The 21,922-nt window shown below is 43.0% G+C and overlaps 1 protein-coding gene across 3 annotated transcripts in view; it reads left to right on the forward strand.

The window, feature by feature from the left end:
- Positions 1-21,922, forward strand: part of bif (protein phosphatase 1-binding protein bifocal) — a 39,159-nt gene that overhangs the window by 11,902 nt on the left and 5,335 nt on the right. For all 3 annotated transcript variants that reach the window (XM_076372233.1, XM_031984950.2, XM_031984951.2), the window contains one exon: positions 8,238-8,411. In XM_076372233.1, coding sequence (XP_076228348.1) covers positions 8,238-8,411 — 174 coding nt within the window. The remainder of the gene's footprint in view (positions 1-8,237; positions 8,412-21,922) is intronic.

Genomic DNA, 21,922 nt, shown 5'->3' on the forward strand with positions numbered 1-21,922 from the left:
AATATATAACGTGGTAGTGAACGTGTTAAAGATAGAGAAAATAATATCTTTAGATTTGCCTTAACTATTTCATCAGTGTATCTTTACACAAACAAACGGAAGTCCTTTCGGTTTTAGCAGTTGCAGTCTTTATTTTTTACACGCGTTATCACTCCAAAAAGAAAAGATTTCAGACTAAACCTTGCTACCGACAGGACATGTTCGATCCTTTACAAGATTACTTGCCAGTACCTCGGACAAAGTTGGACACGATGCAACTGATATCCAGGATTAATTATCCACGCCGCGAAGAGTCGTTCGACGGTTCTAGCACGCGGCCTCGGCGTAGGATTTTTCAACCGCGATTTTGACACCTGAGAACGCCCCACGGGACAGGCAGAACCGGTTAGCTTAGACAGGTCCGCGATACAATCGGCCGATCTGTGCAACGTTCCGCCGCTCCCGGATCAGTCCGCGTGTCGTTTCGTTAATCCGGATGATCGATGATAATCGCGCGCCCGCGAACGGCGTTATTAAAGTTCGGTTAATAACAGCTGTCTCGACTGCGCCTCGCTTTTTACGCCGGCAATCTTATTTTATCTTATTTTATATCTTATTCATTGTCGTTTAACTGGAATACAGGCGAATAACAGACAATAGGTAATCATGGGATCAATTCATCTTTTCTAGAGATAACGAAGAAGAATCGTAACGATGACAACATCCAGGAATTGCATCGTTAAACGAGCCAATAACTTCCAGCGATTTCTTGGATGTCGAGTTTAATCCTTTTTCGTACTTAGCCCCAATTTGTTGAATAAAGATCGTCATAGGATATAATATATTACATTATTATCAATATTTCTATTTTTAGAACCATTATAAGAATCGTAGGAAAAAATAGAATTTTTCTTTAACATTGGCTCGCGTTGAGAAACACCATAACCGTCAGATTTTCAGCGCAGAGAAAATTGAAGTACAGAAATCCGATTGGAAAATGTAGAGCCGCCATACTTGTTCGCCGCACGGTTTTTCCAGCGGCCGCAATCGGTCGTCCGGTAAATAAAGCCGGGGGCAAGGTCCCCGGATGACTCGTCCGTGGATCGCGGCGACGGAGAGGCGACTCTCTCGCGAGGCTGCGCAAGGAAACGAGGTCCCATCCTCTCTCCTTCGGTGAAATTCGGAACGCGTGACCTCGTTTGACCTTGACCGGTTGCGCACCAGCCGATGGAACACGATCGGCAACACGGACAGCTGGTCGCAGGTCGCGAATCCACATTTGCATTTGCTGGTGTTCCGTCGATCGTGTTGCGGCATCCCTGCGGATCGCTACTTCCTTTCTCGGGTTACACAATCGGTCCGCCATTTCTTTTCTCGGACACGATATGATTCGATCTCTTTCAGAAATGAGGTAACGGAGAATGTCCACGAATCGGTATCCGATTCTGCTGAATTTTTCATTTTACGATAAGGTTGTGTACTTTTATGTATCTTCTACATACATCGAGTTAGATACTATCTAACGATTACTTTGAGAATGTTGGTGCTTTCGTTGATTTTTAGAATCGATTGAACTTATTTCCTCCATTTTTAATCATTCATCGTGCAGTAACTTTGTGAGTTCTCAGTGATAGTTAGAAAAGAGAAACAGTGTAATTATGAATTCAATGGACGAATCGTATTTAGTATTTTCCTCGGTTCCTTTTATTACTACTTTGCGTTATAAAATTTCAAACCGATTATGTTCGTACAGGTATGGGTAATCTAAAAGTCCCGGCTTAAAAGATCGATCTTTCTTAATCCCTTCCCCGAACACTATCAAAAATAACGATCAATATAAACGGAGCCGCTCGAGATGGGCCAGTCCACATCAGGATCGATCCTGACGCTGTATGAATCATACCCGTCTCCGTCGGCTCTAATTTAGAAAGCTGACGCGGCTGAAACGCGTCGACTCATCGCGTATCACCCTCGCGGAAAGCCGAGGCGGCCGCGACGATTTTTCGTCGGTTCCGCGAAATGTGCAACCCCGGCTGATTCATGTGACCGACGTCGGCTAAACGTGGTCGGCTGTTAACGATACTCTTCGAGCGAATAAACTCTCGCCCGAGATGAGAAGCGTGACGGAGCTGTCGCCGGTAATTCTGTCGCCCGTGAGACGAGATTGTCGACGCGCCAGCGAATGGCTAGCGATGGGCATTTGGAATATGCGAGCGTTTAAATTGTCGTGAACCGGAACGAACAATTGAATGGATTAATTCAGATAGGATTCTATACCTTTCAACTCTTGATCCCTTAAAGGTTTAGATGTCTTCAACGTAAGGATGGATTCGAAACGTTGAAATCTCGAAAACCAAAAATCTTTTCAGTTTGGAGACCTCGAAATTTTGCACCTTCATTAGGATCCACAATTGTCGACACTCGGATAATAGAAGGTATAAAATCAGATAGTGTAAAAATAGTTAATAACAGTAACTGCGACAGTAACAGTAGAAAACTGACATACCTCTTTGACCATCGCCAGAGACCAAATAGACGTCAAACGATAGACTAATAAGCATGCTTCCCAATGAAATCGTTTTCTTTTTTAAACCCTCAAAAGGTAATTGACAGTTAAACCAACAATAAAAAACTATACAAAAACAATAAAAAAAATGTTTCTTTTTTCCCCGCTCCGTGGTACATGTCCGAAACGATTCGAAGTCCCGATAACCCGTCACCACGCACGGTTCGAGAGGGAAAACACCGTTGCAAAGTGGAACAAAGGGGAGAAAGTCGCGCTTCGAGGAACTAACGCCGTAGATAAAATCGGTTTCGAGGCTGTCTATTATTATCTTAAGCCGTCGTCGCGGCGTTGTTCAACATTTCGACCGACATCCTCCGCGAGGAGGACGACGGCTCCTGTACCCCTTTGATAATCTCTTAATTGGAACGCGCAACAATTCCGGCGAGGGATCACGGCGAGAAATTAGGGGACGCGGTCGCGGCGCAACGCGCGACGTGCAACGTGCATCCGGTCGCACGTGTCATCGCGAGTCTGACGACACCATCGATAAGGACGCGGCGTTTCCTCGCACCCGCTCCGTGTATCGCGTTTTCGCGGTCATGATTTACTGCGCGGCTTGTGACGGGAAATGGTGGTACACTTGCGGTGATAAATGTGCCCGTCGCCTCGCACGGAAACGTTAAACAATGGAATTTTACGAACCTCGGACCGCGGAACTTCGGATTTCTTAGGATTTAGGTGAAACTTGATTAGATTTTTTCGTTTCCAATCATTTGATCTTTGATTGATACTTATAGTTTCCGTGCTTTAGAAGATCCTTCGTTATTTCACTTCTAACCGTCTTCTATCCTACGCGTAATGCGCCGATTTTCCTTGATTTAGAATAATCTTTGAGTTTCTTCCACTTTTACTTCATTCTTCTATTACTAACCTTTGATTACTACTCTCTATGCTATTTATATCTTCGTATTTACTTTGTTTTTTCTGTTTGCCAACGCTAATAGACTCGATTCGTTCGATAAAATGCGTCGCACGACGTTTCCCGCCTTCCTCCGAGCTGATTCGCGCGTGGTCGTGGTCCCTCATCGCACACCACGCGTATGCAACGCAACGGCGAAACGAATGCGGGCCCACCTTCGCGGGGCGCAGGTGTATCCTCACGGCGAACGCATTCGCATGCGATCGTCAGGCGACCGGGCGACTCTCCGTGGACTCTGCGGAGGGTTCAAGGTCCAACCAGTTGGGAGTGATACCTCGTTGCGCTCAGAATAATGGAAAGAAACGTCCTGGGAGTTTCTCATGCAGTCAGGAACCGCGTCCTTTAGGTTCATTGCCGCAGTTCCCGTCGTCCCTTTCCTCTAGACGGCCCTTCGTGTACTCGAACGTTCGCCCTGTTCAAACGATCCTTCATCGACTAGTCTTTTGATAATTTCATCCTTTCGGTGCTATTTGTGTCTGTCAATATCTGTAGGTATTGAACCTCTGGTAAGGAAGACCTTCCCTAGGTTTGCGATAGATTTCCAGAATCTTGCCCTGTAAGGTGAATATTATTATATTTGTAAAATGCCTGTAAAGATTTTCGAAATTGAATGAAAATATCTTTTTTAAAGTAATTTATTCAATATCAAAGTATTTGGATTCCAACAGGGACCATGTGGAAACGATGGAATCGGAAGATGACGACGCGTAAATCGTTGATACGCCATATCAGTGACGATTCTTTTCAATCCTTCTTTCCGTGTTACAAGTTTTATCATGGTCTGCTGATAACTTGCATGTCTCGATATTTGTCGTAGTCATTTTTACGTATAGAAAGTGAGAAATGATAATTAAATGGTAAAACGGAAGGTAAAGACGCTGGGAACAGTATCAGAGTCAGTATTATCCAGGGACACCTTCCCTGAAGGTTTACCAAGGGGCGTGCAGTAATTTGCTTTATTTACGACACTGGCGGCGGTATTAGAGATAATTCTAAATTGTCCGAGTTGATGCGTCGCAGTCCCTGATGTTCCGCGAGATTGCGCGGTAAAAACGATGGCCAAGCGATTTTTCTCACGGCCTTGTTATCTCGCTGAATCTCGCTTGCATAATACGGCCAACATAACAAAGAGATACGAACAGACGGCAACGGGAAAAGCGGAAATATTGAATTACTTTCTTCTCACGGCGCCGCCGATAAATCTTCGTAATCCAGCCCGCGGGAATGAACGGCGCTCGTTGCTCGCGTTTAGCGTCGTTTTGGGTTGAATAGCGATCCATGGAACACCTAGGTCTTTCGCCCGTATCTCTAAAAGAAGAACTACCTAGAGCTTTCGCCCATATTTCTAAAAGACGAATAAGTAGTCAACAGTTAATCCATGGTAGAAGTGGGCAAACACCTTATTAGGTACAATAAAAAGCGACAAATTATTCCATTAAGATTTAAAAATTTGTAAAGTTAGATATTCAACTTTGTTTCAACTTGTATGCTAAACCATCAATTACCTAGGACTTTCGCCTACATGACCTTCACAACAAACGTCTAGAATAAAAATCCTACTATTAGCAGGCAACCACGAAAAAGTACATTCTTTTACAACATCGAAGTGCTTCTAATTTCTCAAAAGCTCAAGCTTCCTTTGCCCAAAAGAATTCGAACCGAATGAAACCTTTCGCGATCCCATTTATAAACTTTCCCAAACCTCCATCAAACAACTCCGCGTCCACCATGCCATCCGTCGATCGATAAATCGCGATCGATATCTCCTCGTCCCGTTGCGTCCGCGGCGCGTTGCATTCAAATCCGACGATATTGCGTTACACGGCCCCGATCTCTGCTCGTCCGTAATGCGGCTTCTTCGCGTTATGATCCGTGACCGCATTTTTTCCACGGATCGCCGTTCAACCCGAATTCTCTCGGCAAACCAGGTGGGGGAGAGGGGAACGGGCACGACGTCGGCACAAGCAAATCACCGGGGGTATAATAAAAATCACTTTCGAAAATCTCGCAACGACCACGCCGGAACTGGACCGGAAATCGATCGCTGCGCGATTTCACGCGCGATTATACGACGAACGAGCTCGCGAAGCTCTCAGGTCTACCGGGAGAAATTGCTCTCGGGATTGATTCAACCGAAACCACGGTCTCGGTTCCGTAAACCGGCAAATCGATCGATCCTACGATTTTCATCGGACTCGAGACGACGCTCGACAATCTCTGCAGCGGTGTGCAGGTTATTGGGATATGCTTTGGATTTGGTTTAATTTATTAACTCACACATTATAGAGCAAGAACATTTTATTCGATAACTGCACTACGAAAACGCGTTTCTACTCTGTGAAGGTCGGATCGCGAGAGAAGAAGGTCTTCAATAAGAGGGTTGCTCGAAGGACGCCTGGTGACTCACGCTTAGTCAAAGAAACAGAAAATTGAAAAACTATAGATGATCCATGATCCATAATTTTTTCCCTTAACTTATTCGCTCCGAAATTACACATAGGTATCGCGAACATTTTAAATTACCGGAAAGCTAGAAAACGCCTAGATAAAGGAAAACTGTAAATACAACGGAAATCGTACTGTCAACAGTTCGCACAGTAAGGGATGGTCCAATTTTGTTTAGAACTATTAGATTAAAAGTATCATTAACGCCTAAGAAAACACAAATATATGTAAGGAAATATAATAAATATAAATATATATAAATTACTTATAAACACATACATGGAGAATTGTAAATACTTGTGAGAAGAATAGTTAAATAAACCTTCGTGCAAGATACAGTGTACCTCTAAAAGCAATTGAAAATGTAGATATTTGACAATCCAAAATGAGTTTGCACCATCTTACCAAAAATTACCTTGTTTCTTAATGAATACTACAAAATTGCGTGTTTGGTTCGAATGAGGCAAGGTTCCATTATTTCTTCAAACCCTTTCGATTTCCTGCGAGTTTTCCATCGTTTCTTACATTTCGGTGGAGAATCTTTCATTGGGAAACGAAGAATGGAACCGGAGAACGGCAAGGGATGCGTGTCGAAGACATACTGTTTCTCATTCAGAGCTCCGTTTCCAAATTGACAGGATGTCCATTCACGAAATAATGAAAGGCGACGGATGTGAGCGAGTACGCCAGTATTAGGGGACGCGTGTCGTACACCGTATATTATTAAACATCGACGGTCGTTCCGCCGGTTGTATGATCGTGCGTGACGTTCCCCCGACATTCGCCGATCTTCAGCCAAGGTTACGATCATTTTCGCGTGATGTTTGCAACGCCAAGAAACAAGATATTTAATATTCACCTGTGGATTTTGATGCATTTATGGGGGAACTTGAACGAGATGCACACGAAAAGATATATAAAATATTGTAAGTGCATTCCTATTTGTACTATTTGGTAGAGGATCCTTTTTCTATGGCAACCCCATTCTTCCGATTAAGTTCTTAAATATTTGATTTTTCATAACCATTCGCGGTCTATTTATTGCCAATACTTTTAATACTGAAAACAATGAATATTTTTGTTAAATATCTACCGATTCTTCATGGTTCTTAGCTTTCGTAAATTAACACTATTGTTTCTGATTACTTAAATTAGTGCGGCTAACAATGGTTAATTCGAAGAGCACCGGTAAAACGTAGATCACAGGTATATTATTACTATTTCAGCAGCTTTCTCTCAGATTTAATGTTCAGAAGAAACAAAGACTGCGTTGCACGAGTAATCATTGATTATCTTTCATTGTCAGGAATACCGTCAAAGAAATCTTTCCCTCGGCGAGCAAGCCTGAAACTCGGTTTCTTCGTTAGCATGCACTAACCGAGCGTACTTCGGCGCAAACGTAATAGCTTCGCATTTTTGCAGGATCAATGGAGTGTAACTTCAATCGATACCATTACCGTTTTTTCCCTCGGCTTTCAATGCGCCTTCGTTTTTTCTCCGTTAATGCGGTGTGTTTCTATATTTACCCGGTGCACTTCCCATTTTTATTATTATCTCTGTTCCTCGGCGGCGATGAGGTTTCTATTCGTATGGAATGCGACACGCGCGAACGCGTTTCACGCGCGAATAACCGTGCGAACGCGCGCGCGTGAAATCTTCTTAGAAAACGGAGACGATCGGAGGAGGGCTTCGCGTCAATGAACACGGGCTCGCGTTTGACGCGTTGACGCCGATTTTGCGATCGGTATTTCACTGTCTCCAACAGTTTCATTAATAGCACTTTCCTCTTTCGAATGACAAATCTACCGAGTGCGATAGAAATTAGAAATAGAAAGAATCACTCGATGACGTAATAAAAATCGATGCGAATCAGTGAACAAAGGTTTCAAGATCGTTTCACTTTCATTTCATTTTCGAACTTCAGTCCATATTTAAGCATCTAAACTAAAATTTCAATAAAGTAGAGCGAAGAAATTAAATTTGATTACATTTATTGAGAACAGGAAGATCAAGCGAACGATCCATGTATAAAATCTTGACTCCTTTGTTCCTGCTTCGCTAAAAGATTATCTCAATTTTATGGGTAATCTGATAAATACCAATTGCTCAGTTAATATATTAATGGCGTCGATCTTCTGTTGGCATTGAATTTTTGGGGGATCTACGAGAGCGATCGAGAAGCAACAAAGACATGAGTGCGCGACCGTGGTTTACTCACGCGTTTCCTTGGAACTCGGTCGACGAGACTCGAAAGTCATCACGCCGGATTCCACGCATAACCGTTCCGATTCCGAGAGCTCACGGTGTTCTTTTCTTGTTGGCCCGCAGGTCGGCGACGGTGGCATTATAGTGTTGGACGCAACGTTGGACGCGTCGACGACCGACGACGCCGATTGGGAACTCGCTGGCGGACCACCCTCGCCCTGCGACGTGTCCTTCTTCAACGACAACGTCCTCATCAACGGCCGCAGCAATCTTTCGAGGACACCGCGGAATCACAAGGTAACACCTCTTAGTCATATTTTATACCCTTTTGCTGTGTCCCTGGGTTCTACCAATATTTTGCATGCAATAATTTATGATCCCTATTTAGGATCACCTTATTTTGAGATCTTCGATCGCATTTCTAGAATCTTGACTGCTGTACTTTTATTCGTTACTTTCTAATTTAAGTTCGACCCTTGTATAGATTTATAAAGATAAACGAATATATTTTTATATTTTGTTTTATAATATCAGGGCGAACTAATGGAAACTTTAAATTACACAAACTCAGACACTGTTAATTTCGTTCCAATCGGAGAACAATCTGTTCAAACTCCAATATTTCAATGCATCTACAGTAAACGGTAATAAAAATGAAGAATAACAATCCAAGCTACACAGAAGGTCATTATTTACCCGCGAAAGCGACCAGTGGTTCTACTGTTTGCGCTGCACTCTCAAAGAGTAGGGAGGTCGAGTGTTATCTAATCTGTGACAAAAGCGATCGCGGAGCTTCGCAATGCGTTATCGAGCCTCGCAATTAGCGTTACGGTACGCTTATCGTTTAACGAAGCTTTCCATTGCCCGGTTGAAAAATATGGGAGGAACAAAAATCGCTTTCCATCTCGCGAGTCGCTGTTATCTAATCTAATCGGATGTACTACCATCTACGAGATCTCGCGCCACGGGAGCTCGTTCGAGTCGAAAAGTCGTGCTGGAGACGGTAATGCCGTAACCAAGGGCCCTCGTTCTTCGTGGGAATGCACTTTCCCTCGTCAAAAGAGATTGTAAAATATTCAAGGGCGAGCGTGCGGCTGCCGCGCCTCCCGGCCATTTTCTCCCTTCGATGCTTTGCAACTCGTCCCCTTCTTTCGGCTCCTCTTACGCGGGACATTTCGGTGCGCTTTTTGTCTCTTCGGGGTTGAATAGGATCGTACCGAGATACACCATTATCCGTGGCACATGGTCCGAGCTTTGCGCGCGTCGTCCACGGATTAGGGCGGATTAAGACGCGATAGTGGTGAAGACGTTTGAAAGGAAGCTGCTCGCTTCCCCTTTCATTGAGTGCTAACGTAATTATAATTGGAAACGTCGACCGACTTCTTTTTCCAAATTTCTAAATTTTTGTGTAGCCTTTATTTTCCAAGTAAGATAAAAGAGTAAATGGAATTTTATTTCAAACGTTGGTTGCTTCTTTTATGAGAGCAAAGATAAAGAATAAGCAAGATAATCGAAAGGAATTCGCGATTAAATTTCTACGGTTAATTGTTCCATTGACGAGAAAAAAAGAACAATTCTCTGACTCATTGATTATCATCTCCGTTTCATCAGATTGGATAATTGGTAAACGCTCGAGAATCGAATAATTGCGGCTAATACACGTAGAGCCTGTGCAAACGACGGATTCCAGGATCACGATACAATGGACCGTGCTCGGACTTTTGTTTTCGTTGCCTCTGCGAGCTCGAGCAGTAAATCATGAAATATTTTCGATAGGTACATGCTTTACATATTCACCGACACCCACGGATCCGTTTTACATGTAGCTCGAAAGCGGATTAAACGATCTCCTTTCGAGTCGCAGACAAACGCTCTAAATAATTAATGTGCTATAACACGCCGCGCAAGGCGCGTCATTAATTTTCACGGCCGAACTTCTCCCGCTATTAGAGATAAAATTGCCGTTGAACGGTCTCGGGGTTCGATCGAGCATCGGTGTAATCGAGCATGCTTCTTCTATCGAATTTTATGTTTCCACGAACGTGGAGCCTGAAATGTTCAATCCACTAGTGGACGATGTGTTTTTTTTTTATTCGAGGAATAGTATCGTTTCTATTCCTTATCGTTTCTTGCCTTGTGAAATCGAATAGAACTCGTGAAGTTTTGAAAGTGAATACAATAACATATTACATAATATAGTATAGTACAATATTTCTATGTAATAAATATTGTATAGTAAAGGCGTTTATTTTCAAAACATGTTCCCCTGTTCTTACATTGCTCGACCAGGGGTAGGTACATCAGTACGCCAATACGGCCAGGGTTGGTATTTATTTAGTAAAAAGCGTACAAATAAAACATCTCAATATGTACAAGTATATAATATATATATATAATAATAGAGTAGAGGTAGTAGAAGCGATAAAATTAAGGTTAAAATGTGTCAAGAAAAGATAAAATTGTCGGGTTGCTCTTAATTAGCATTATTTGGCTATCTTGGTCTAGTTCATTTTTATCAGCCGTTTCCGAGGCACCGAGCTTAAGCAGTCAAATAAGCGGGGGCGATAGCAGTAAATAGAATAAGAAGAAACATAATTGCATTAGATAGAATATGTGGTGAAGTGTTAACACGTGGAATGTGCATACAATCTTGCCATAAATATTCTATAGTATAATACAGCAACGTATTATCTTTTTTTTCCAAGTTGAAACTAAATATCATCTGTCCCTGATTTAATCTGTACAAAAAGGAGTGATTCAATGCTTAGGAATAGAAAACGTAGAAAACGCAACGGCTTCATTCCTAATTAAGTTTTCAAGATAACACATCTCGAAAGAGGACAGTCGTGAAAGAAGTTCCAAGGTAAGGGGTCCATTTCACTTTTTCTTTTCGGGAGATGTGGAACACGTGCTCCGCGGCAGACTAAACAGATACTCGGACGGGCCGAGTGTCGCTAATCGTCCTCGTTAACGGACAGAGAGAGTTTCTCACGGGTCCGGTGGAATTTACACGGATTCCCGTAGCGACGTCAGGAACGGCCGAGCCGTATCGGCGACGCAGATATTCACGAAGTAAAAGTAGACGGCGCGAAGCGCGAACCGGCAACGATTTTGCGAGCGGCATGTCGGAGGAGTTAATCTATCGTGGTTCATGGGAACGCGGTAAAACGAACGCCGATTCCGTGCCGCGCTATCGCCCATGGACGGTGAAACGATATCTCTTTCGCGGGACGAACCGCGCTGATGCACCACTGTCGGTTTCCGGATTCGAAGGAAATTTTATAAAAAGTAACATCTACTTATTACATTCCAACGAATTACATTTCCTTATATTTATGCCTCTTATGTTTACCTTCAACGATCTAATCTGATGAGTAGTTAAGTTACGTATATAACTATGTTGCATTTAATGAAATTTAATTAATGTAACTATGGTACTCCTTAAATACAAAGAAAATGTATAAATCAGAGGAACATTCGATTTCACTGCGACTTACAAAGTTTGCATTACGACACTGGATTGTTCGAATTCTTTAAAGTTCAAATCAATTTAAATTCTTTCAAAAGTCTGTAGTTTGATAATAATATTTGCTGTGTATTCAGCATTTTTTTTCTAAAATTGCAAACGTTTACAACACAAGACAGTCGAAAGGGAATCGCTCGGCAAAAGTCGAGACCGTTATTTGTTTCAAATTTCACCGAACAATTAGTCAAATGCCGAATCTTCAATAACGTTGCGTAATGAGAATCGAAACTAAGCGAACGCGGAAATTTGCATATTCGAAAGTTCCCCGTGTTAGCGGAGAAAACAGCGGTCGCGTGTCGGTCGCGCGGAATATTCGGTCGCGGAAGCGGGGGCGACCGTGTCGCACGGTTATTGTCCGTCGATCGATCTTCCAGGAGTTTGCCTCAAGGAAACCGATATCTCCCGGATCGATTGTTCTCTGGTCCGTCGTTATTTTCTTGGGATTTACGCCGGCGTTCGTCGACCGTGTCGGATCGATAGAAACGCGCGCCGCGCCGGACGAACGGGCTATTATAATACGACGCGGAATTCCGTGGCTCGGGTTATCGTCGAATAAAACTCTCTCGACTGGGAAATGCGGGCGTTGCTGTCCGTTCCTTGACTGATCACGGAGTCACGAATCAATCCGGCTGATCGTCGTGCCATTAACCTCTTTCCTCGTAATGTCTAGTTGGATTCTTTATAAAGATTTCAAGCGGATTCTAATGAACGTTGATGTTATTCGAGTCATTCAAAATTAAAATGGGATTCCGTAGATTTGCGATAAACGCAGATCATACATTTTTCTGGAAGGTTTATTAACGATGGAGTAACAGTAATTTACCTAGTTGCTAAGAAATCATTCTGGAGTTATGAATCATAACGGATTAAAAATGATCAGGAATTATATCTTGCTAGGTTGGAAAATCGTTGAATCTACAATAATCTTTGCAGATTTCTTACTACGTTTTTATTAGCTTTAATTTTCTAGATTGATGATATCGATTGTTCTTAAATTTGAATATTTTAGCCGACATGGTAGTCTCGAATATCAAGTCTGGCTTCCTAAATGTCTAGATACATGGATGTGTAAATGCCTAGATGTCTAGATACCTAATTGTATATATACCTGGTTGCCTTAGTACCTGGGTAATCTTGATGTTTAGATACCTAGTCGTTTAGGTGTCAAAATGCTTATAAATGCCTAGATGCCTAGTTATCTATATATCTAGTTGTTTAGGTACCTAGTTATCTAGATGCCTAGTTGTCTATATACCTAGTTCTTTAAGTGCCTAGCTATCTAGATGCCAAGATATTTGGGCGTTTAGGTGTTCAAGATGTCTAGATATCTAAATATCTGGATACCTAGATGTCTAGATGCCTAGTTGTCTAGTTGTCTAGTTGTTTAGTTGTCTAGGTGCCTAGATGTTTAGATATCTAAATGCCTAGATGCCCAGATATTTACTAACGAAATCGCCGCGCGAAACGAGCAACAACCCGAACAATGGTCTACTCGCGATCAGCACGGTCGCTCTCGAAACCATTCCCGCGAGCGGCTACGCCAAAAACGACCACGCGACGCGTCGGGAAAGAAGAGTTTCGCAGTTAGCTCGACTGGAAATGCCTTCGGCCTAAACCGTCGTCGACCGAAAGCAAAACGCTACGGTGCGGCACGGTGCGCCGGGCGCAAACCATAAAAGTAAGTATCGCGTAAACTTTATCTCCGCCATGCGAAAGTGCGCGATTCCGCGCGCCCGTGGAATTGCTCGGCCGTTCGGTCACCTCCGCGCTATATATTTGAATTTTATTGAACAGACCCGGCGGAATTCTAACGGTGAAAAATTGCACGCTGCTGGAAACGCATGCCTCGCGGACGGCGACGAGGCGCGTTGCTCAACGCATTTGCATCCGCGCTGGGGAACACCGGGAAAAATGCGCGGCGCGATTGCCCAACCACTCGTTCGACTTAAACGCCTGCCTTTTCCACGTTGACGCGTTTCGGTAAACTCATTATCGATTCCTGGAAGAGAAACACCGCTCCGCGACGGAACGGGACGTGGGTAATCGGCCGCGAAACTTCCCAGCGCGTAAAACGGGTATCCTCTGCTGCATCCGCTAAGCATTGCGACGGATAATTTTTTGTTTACGGTCGATATGGCGTTTCCTCGTGTTATGATATCTCCTAATGGGATATTACGTAAAGACAAAGTCATTGTTACAGGTCTGAGACTCATAAATTTTCGAAACTTTCAATTTTAACGCTAGATTCATGGGTATTTATTATGCACTCTAGCGCATTGCTCCTAGAAACATAGGTGTTCGCTTTTATAAATTTTGGAAATTGGAATTTCAACAGTACAGAATTCGATTACATATTCGTATCATTGCATCGGTAAGAATTAATATAAAGTTCTCCTAAACAGTGTTTGCGAATTGTAGTATTCGCAGACTTTTGCGGGTTCAGTGAAGCTAATGCTAAACATAGCAGACCAACGCGATGCTATCCCAATAATCGCATGGGCAATTTGGAAACGCTAATAGAATTCTGCTCTGTTTGTTTCCTATTTTCGTTCACTTGTGAGGCTCGCGTGTCTCAAGAGAAGAACGGCCGGCTGCTCAGGAAAATGGCGGAACACAAAGGAAAACGCGCTCGTGCGAAATTCACTGACCCTGTTCTGGCTGGAACATTTCAGAGATTTCTCTCTCCTGAAATCGAACGCGAACAATAACGGCTCGCGGGAAATTACACGGGAATTCGCGTAAGACGGGAACCGACGCGTAAACACGCGAGGATTCGTAGGATCGAAGCGGGATCATCGATCGGGACGAATCCTCTTCGTGTACAGTTACCCGACGGCTATATGTGGAGATTTCATCTGGACGGCATGTGGACCCTTCTTAATGATCTTGTTAGCGATGGGACCGTGTCCCCGCGATAACGTCCCATCGACTGTTAGGATTTATCTGCTAATAAAGTAAGCAAGATTCCATCGATAGCTGCCCATTATACGGCAATTATACCTCCACTGGGAAGGTACTTGATCGGACAAAGTATGCGTCTGGTCGAGTGATAATTAACCAAAAATTGGACGCGGAAAATATTTACTTTAACGATGGAGGCAATTACGATGATCTCTATCGGTCCCCGCATGAATAAAATATCAATATGAAAATGGATCTTTCGTATGCTCAGCGAGAACTGAACGAGAGAATTAACACGTTTGCTGGTTGCCCGGCGTCACACGTTTGTAACGATCCGGTATTTTTCTTGGAAATTAAATGCATTCCGATGTGTATTGTTACGTGGAGCCGTACCGCGTGAAGTCTGCGCTGAGAGGATCAATGACTTTTCATCGTGTCAGAATTAATAAAATAGAGTTTCTAAGAAGACAGTAAGCGAGACGAATGGCAGCCAGCGTTGATTTGACGAAGCATTCGATCGAACACTTACGAAACTCGTCGGTAACTTCCATTGTTCGAAGCGTGTTGCGACATTTTGTCACGCTATTTAATAGTTTCTTGTAATTGCCGGGTTCCAATAGGGAATTAAGAAACGAAAGCTATTATCCTTTCGTTTGTATTTTCATCGTCCGCTGTTCTATACCTTCAGTTACTACCGGTAAGGTGTTGTTTTCTACGTTTAACGTGTTCCCCGATTGTTTTTCCAGTGATCGTGTGTGTCGTATCGACTAAACACCTTTCGCCATGGGTGTTATTAAGCCGAGAGAGATCTTGATAGCGGATAGATCGGAAGAAGCGTCTGTCAGCTATGTATTTACAGTTGAGGCAGTAAACGTTTCCGCAAGAGCTAGCAAATCCGCGCTCGCCGTCGCGCCCGCTTCTCTAATAATGGCGTTCCGCGAAAGCTAATGAGAGGCGAGCTGGTGTAAAGACATTACGAGGGAGATATTACGCGTAACATCTGATAATGCGAACAATCGTGATCGCGGAGCTTGCTCGTGGTGCCTCAAGGCTCTGCCCCTTCAATTTTACACCGGGGGACACCGATCGCGATCTGCAGCATCGATTTTATGCTCGAGATCGCGGTCGTAGATTCTGTCCGGTTGGAACGTTCTAGATTAACCGATGAATTCCCATTGATTTTCAGACGCAAGGTTGCTTCTTCCTTGCGAAACGTGTACAGAAGATCATGGAATTGTAGAATCTGGATGCCTATATATCTGGAATTATAAAATCTAGACGTTTAAATATCTGGATGCCTAAATATCTAGATATGTAGATATTTGGATGCCTAAATATTTAGGTACTTAAATGTTTGGAAGCCTAAGTATTTAGATACCCAGATATTTGGATGGTACGTGTCAAGGTACCTAGACATTTAGATACCTAGGTACGTAGATGCCTAGATGTCTAAATGTCTAGACATCTAGGTACCTACATGTATAGATACATAGATATCTAGTTGCCTAGATGGTTAGAGAATTTATACGTTTACGTATTTAAATATATATATATAGATATGATAATTACATCATTAAAACACGGAATCTAATAATTCAAATTTTACGTAGAACACATGTAAATGAATTTCAAAATGCGTCGGCAACGATTATCGGAAAACCAAAGAAAAATATTCTCGGAACCGGCGGAAGAACATTATCATCTCTCGCCGTCATAAATTTCTGCCCGTTAACGACGTTAAACCCGTGTACAAATTAGCCGTCCTATAGGCCGAGAAGATAGGCGGAGAGAGGAAGGTCGCAGCGACGAATAATTACGCGGGAATTCGCAGAAGCGACGATAACGGCGCGACGACACGCCGCACCGTGACGACAGAAGCAGTTTAGCCCGGTTGCATAATTGGCTCACGCGAAACGACACCGTTCGCGGTTTTCTAAATAATCGTCCCGTTCCCGCGCGCGCGCGTGCTCGCCGCGACGCGACGTCTCGCTTTATTCGCTGAATTAGCGGACCGGTCTCGTCGCGGATTTGTTGACAGTCGTCAGCGATTCCTGAACGCGCTCCGTCCTTGCTTGAAAATAGGTCGACAATTCGAAATTTACTGTTTACAAGGAGCGTCGCCCCTCTTTATCGAACTACACCGCTTGTCATCGATTTAAATGAAATTTCCTCGCGTCTGCTATATACCTTTCTATCATTCCAACCGCCTCGCATAAATATTTGCCTAAGATAACGAAAGCAAACAGATTCTTGTTATTCCGACAACGAATCCGTCGTTCGCGGTGCAAATAATTCGAAATAATGAATAAAACATGCGGACAACAGCCGACTAAACAATTATAAGGTCGCCTGCTCGTTCATTAGCATCGAATGTGTTTTCGCTCTTACAATTAGTTAATCTTATCTTCCACGACTTGTTCGAATGAAATCCTAACAAGAACAGTCGGCGAGTCAGTCGGATTCAATAGTAATTACCTGCGTTCTCGCGTTCCCGCGACTCCCCGCGGGATCAATCTGTGAAAGGTCTTCTTTCTGCTTTCCACCGCAACCACTGGAGCCTTACACTTGAAAACGATCGACTCGCGCATCGAGTATCCTCTAAATCGAAGATTCTCTAATTTTGTTGCTTGTCCCGCGCGACTGTCTTGGTCGTCGACCTCGTCGCGTCTCGCAATAATTACAAAATCGCCGCCATTCCCGGGAAAATTGCTCGACCCGGTAATTCTCTTTCTCGATTGTAACGCGGGTCGCTCGCAATTGCGACTGACTGAGAAAGGCTGATGCAAAGAGAGAAAGAGAGAGAGGGGGAGAGGAAGATAGAGAAGAAAAAAAGGGAATACGAGAGAGTCAATTCTAATTCCTCCTTCTCCAGCTGCAGATTATCTCTGTTTGCGGAAGGTTCATCGTGAAGGAACGCAGCTACTGCTGCTGCTGTTGCTACTGCTCGATACAACGGCTAGAAAAAAGATCAATTTGAATTTCTAATCTGGCTTCGTTGCGGAAAAATCAGCGAGTAATTGCGCCTGCCGCACCGTTAGACTCTTATCGAAAACCGCGGTGTACGGGGTGTTTCGTTTATTCTGACTGTTCGTTACCTCTCCATTTTTGTGACCTCTGGTATAATTATTTCTTGCGTTTGCATTTTATTGGACTTTGTTGGCTAGAAGCTGTTCGGTATTCAATAGAATCCTTTAACCCCGTGCCAAAGGATTTTCCTTGCGACTAAGTTTGAGTGTTTTGCTACCAATCATTTGCGAAAAATGCGAAAATGCGTTTTCAATTTGAAAATCTTCACGAGTCTCATCTGTTACATGTGGCAAAGGGTTAACGTTAAAACTGCCGAGCAGTCGAGTTGCTTTTCTAAATTTTTCTATAGGAACTCTACTGGGATTTCGATCGACTCATAATTCAGGTTACGTGTTTTTAAATCAATTTCTTTTGGAATTTCTCAGAGAAACATCCTTTATTTTTTCAACAACTGCAAGAGAAGAATTCAGGAATGGGTAATTTTTATATATTTAATCTAAATTATAATCATGTGTGGATTGTATTTATAAAGATAATCTCATAAATCATATCAGAGTGAGTAAATAGCAAAATTTATTTTAAAAGCTACCAATCTGCAGTGCGAAGAATTCGAGAAACGTTCTTCACTTTCTAACATTCCCTTCCTAAAAATTTCCGAACGCCTCATCTCGAAAGTCTATTCAATCATTTATCCGTTGGAGAAGACGCTCGAAGCCTCGAGACGGACGCGTCAAACGCCACACCGTATATAGTTGTAAAACTCCAGTCGTGCCTGGTCGTAAATGCGAGGAGTGATGGTTTCTTCGAAAGAACGTATCCGTTGCGAATAGATCGCGGACGCGAGTGGCTCGTATGCAATTGATGAAATATGTAAACACGGCTGGACGCGGGCAATTTGCCGTGAAGCATATTCGTACGGTAACTACGTGTAATTGAATGCGATCCGTCCGATCGACGGGCACACCGGGCAGCCGTGTAATCTTCGAAAAGCAGCCGCTTTAATTGCTCATCGCGGATATCGTAAATCATGGCGGACAGCGTCGTCGGAGGGACGGGACACGACTTCCTCGATCCTTGCTGGATCGCCGCCCGATAGCCGTCAATCGGACGGCGCATCGATTTGCATGAGCAACGATCCAAGTGGAAATTCCTCGCGATCCTCGCGGTCGACTCGAAGTAACCGCTCGTTTAACCCTTTAATAATCAAATTATTGGGTTGGATAAAAATTCTACCTCCGTCTCCTTGGAAGATTCGCAAGTTTTACTTTACCAAATTAACATTAGTGCACGGGGCGAATTTGAATCAGAATAAAGATTCTTACGTTGTAACACTTTTCTGTTTCATGAATCGATGAGTTCATGATTCTGTGCATCAATTTCTGCGAATAAAAATGCGGTATTGAATAAGCGTACACATCACTATTACGAAACGTTTATTAAATTTCATATTTCTTCATATCTTGAATTACTTTTAACATTCATGTTATGTAGAAACGTAATTCTGTCGTGCGATGCAGCTACAAACTGTTCATCGTTCATTTTAATCCGAAGGTAACACCACATCTAAAACAAGCGACAATATTTTTCAATTAATTAAACGTTCGTTCTCCAAAAATTCACCGTTCATTACCAACTGTTCGCTTCCTTAATAGAATTCAGTTGAATTTTTACGCAGTGAAATGAAGCGTGCGCAACCCCAACTCTCCAGAGGGTTGAATCGAATCGAGGGAACGATCGTCTCCCTGTATCCACGCTGCCTTTAATCTTGTCAGCGAGAAAGGGCGTACGGCTTTCGCGGTGCATAACGGATGCGCTCTCGCGTCTAGTTTTTACTGCGATGAACAAGCTTTATGCGTCCATTTAACGCCGTCGCCGAGACACGCGGGTGTTCGAGGGACCCCGGTGAACCGACGTCGCGAGGATAAATTCTTGGACGCTTTTATACTGTCTACCGTATGGCTCAAACGACTCCGCGGCGCACGGGGAAAAGGTACTGCGTTACAAGTCACGTTCCCCGCCGTGCTTCGAACCTCGTGTTCCCCGCTAGCACAGGGAATAAAATTTATACCGGCCTGTTCGAGGCTTTAAACGATTTTGTTCTGTACATCGAAGACTACTTAGTGACGTGGAGAGAAAGGGTCTTGCGAAGGGAGAGAAGAAGTATCCTCGACCACCCCTAGGTTTTGCGAATCGTATCGTGTTTAATGGAAATTGAGTCGAAATTCGTTGTTTAACACCTTGACTGCCGAGTCTGTGACATGTACAGTCATGAGAAATTTACGAAACACAATTTTAAACCTTGTTCATTTCTTTAAATTCAAGAGTACGGTTTTATTCTATATAAACGAAAAGTTTTCGTTGCTAGGAATTATGGTAATAATTTTATAATCACAACTGAATGGGGACTAGAGTAATATTTGATTTAAAGTTGGTGGATAACACTGTTTACCGAGAAAATTCGACAGTTGAAAGTTTGAATGCTTGTATTGAAGTTTCATTGACGATTATTTCAACCATCTGTGTATATTTAATTATACAACAGTTGAGAACAGTTTTTGATTGTTAGGTATATATTGTTTCTGCAGTTATAGTAATATAATAGTGCACTGTGTGGAATAAAAACTACGTTGAAAGGACGATCTTTTTATAAACTTGTAGACTACCCAAGATTCACGAGAGACGTCATTCCGAGTCAAGTGGTTAACCACTACAAGGAAAATGAAATTTATTCCACTGCGCAATACAAAATTGAGAACAAAGTTTGATAAACTGATAAATCGTACATTGTTCTTGTAGTTATAATAGAACAACTTCGCATTGTGCAAAAAGAAACGAATCGCGAGTAGGAAAAACGTAATTGTAGCTCAAGATTTCAACACTTGTGAGAGACGTTACTTCCAAGCTAACTGGTTGAAAGGCACATCCCAGGTGATACTTGTCTCTTCGAGCAACCGGGTTGCGGAAAATTCATGCTGGTGTTGAGAGTGAAAGTCTTACAAGCTTTCCATCGACTCAAACTGTATCTACGAAACAGAAAAGCAGAAAATAGAACAGGATCTACGAAAAACATGAGATTCAACGATGGACGATTCATCGAAGAAACCAAAACACTCCGTTGGTATTTTGAAACCAACATATTGACCATCGTGCGCATGGTCTTCTTCTATTTTACTATTAATCGTTTGATATCGTTTCGAAAATGGCATTAGAAAAATATCTTACAAGGTAAGATAACAAACGACATTATTTATAGGATGACCTATAACGCGCTAGCCTCTGTTCGTTTAGCTTCCTCGTTCTATTGTCCGCGGCGATAAACCGTTTCCTTTCTCGCGGACGATAACAGGCTCATTGTTTCATCGTGCCTGGTCGAAAGTAACGGAGTAGACTGCGACAACGTCGACGGGTCCGGCGATCGGGATCGAAAAATTTCTGGGAGCCGGTTCGAGTCCCCGCGGCGCCGCGAATCCCACAGGCCTGTTCATCCGTCCGTCCGTCCGTGCGTCCGTCGCGTCGCGCGCGTTTTTTTATCGATCGTAAAGATGCAAAGCAGAACGGAACGACGTACAGTCGTGTTGCGTCGGAATTCCCGTTCGCCCCTTTCTCGGCTTTTTAACGAGACGAATGGAACGCGGCCCGCGGAATCCTCTCTCCGATTGATTCTCGAATGCCCCTCGGGATTGACGGACGAGAATTGAGATTTGAATGTTTCGAACGAATCAATGTGAATTCTGTTTCGTTGGTACGTTCAGCTGATTTTTGGAAGTTGGTTTTGCTTGAATTGGGAATTATTCTTGATTTTTTTATGGTTACTGGGAAATGGAGGTTTTTAAAACATTGAGTGGTACGAGAAGGGTTTAATGAGTCTTCTTATTTGATAGCAATCTTGTTATTGTGTTTGTTGATATTGAGAATTCTGTCTTGTAATTTTTAATATTAATTCTTTCTACTGCAGTTTGAAATATTAACAGTTCTTATTGTCGTTTTTAACCCTTGTCGCAGCAAACTTTGAGGTGCAACAGTCGTACCATACGGTAGGAATTCAGTCGCAGTATACACAGAAAACGGCGAAACTTTTTCAAGTATTGTTTTCCACGTTAATGGATTAATGTCGACTATTCTTATTACAATTGTCAACATTAATAATTCCCTTTATTGCAATTTTTGACATCAACGACTCCCCAATCGTATCCATAATATTAAAACATCAAAATTAAATCTTATATCTTTCTTTCATTCTACGTCTTCAACGTTTCCTTTCTAACGTTGTGAACCAACAACCGAGGGGGCTATCGAGCATCGCCAAAACAGGTAGACCCACGGGCCAGGTGGTTCCCAGAACACCGAACGTTGT

This window comes from Nomia melanderi, chromosome 11, assembly GCF_051020985.1.
Source record: "Nomia melanderi isolate GNS246 chromosome 11, iyNomMela1, whole genome shotgun sequence".
NCBI lineage: Eukaryota > Metazoa > Arthropoda > Insecta > Hymenoptera > Halictidae > Nomia > Nomia melanderi.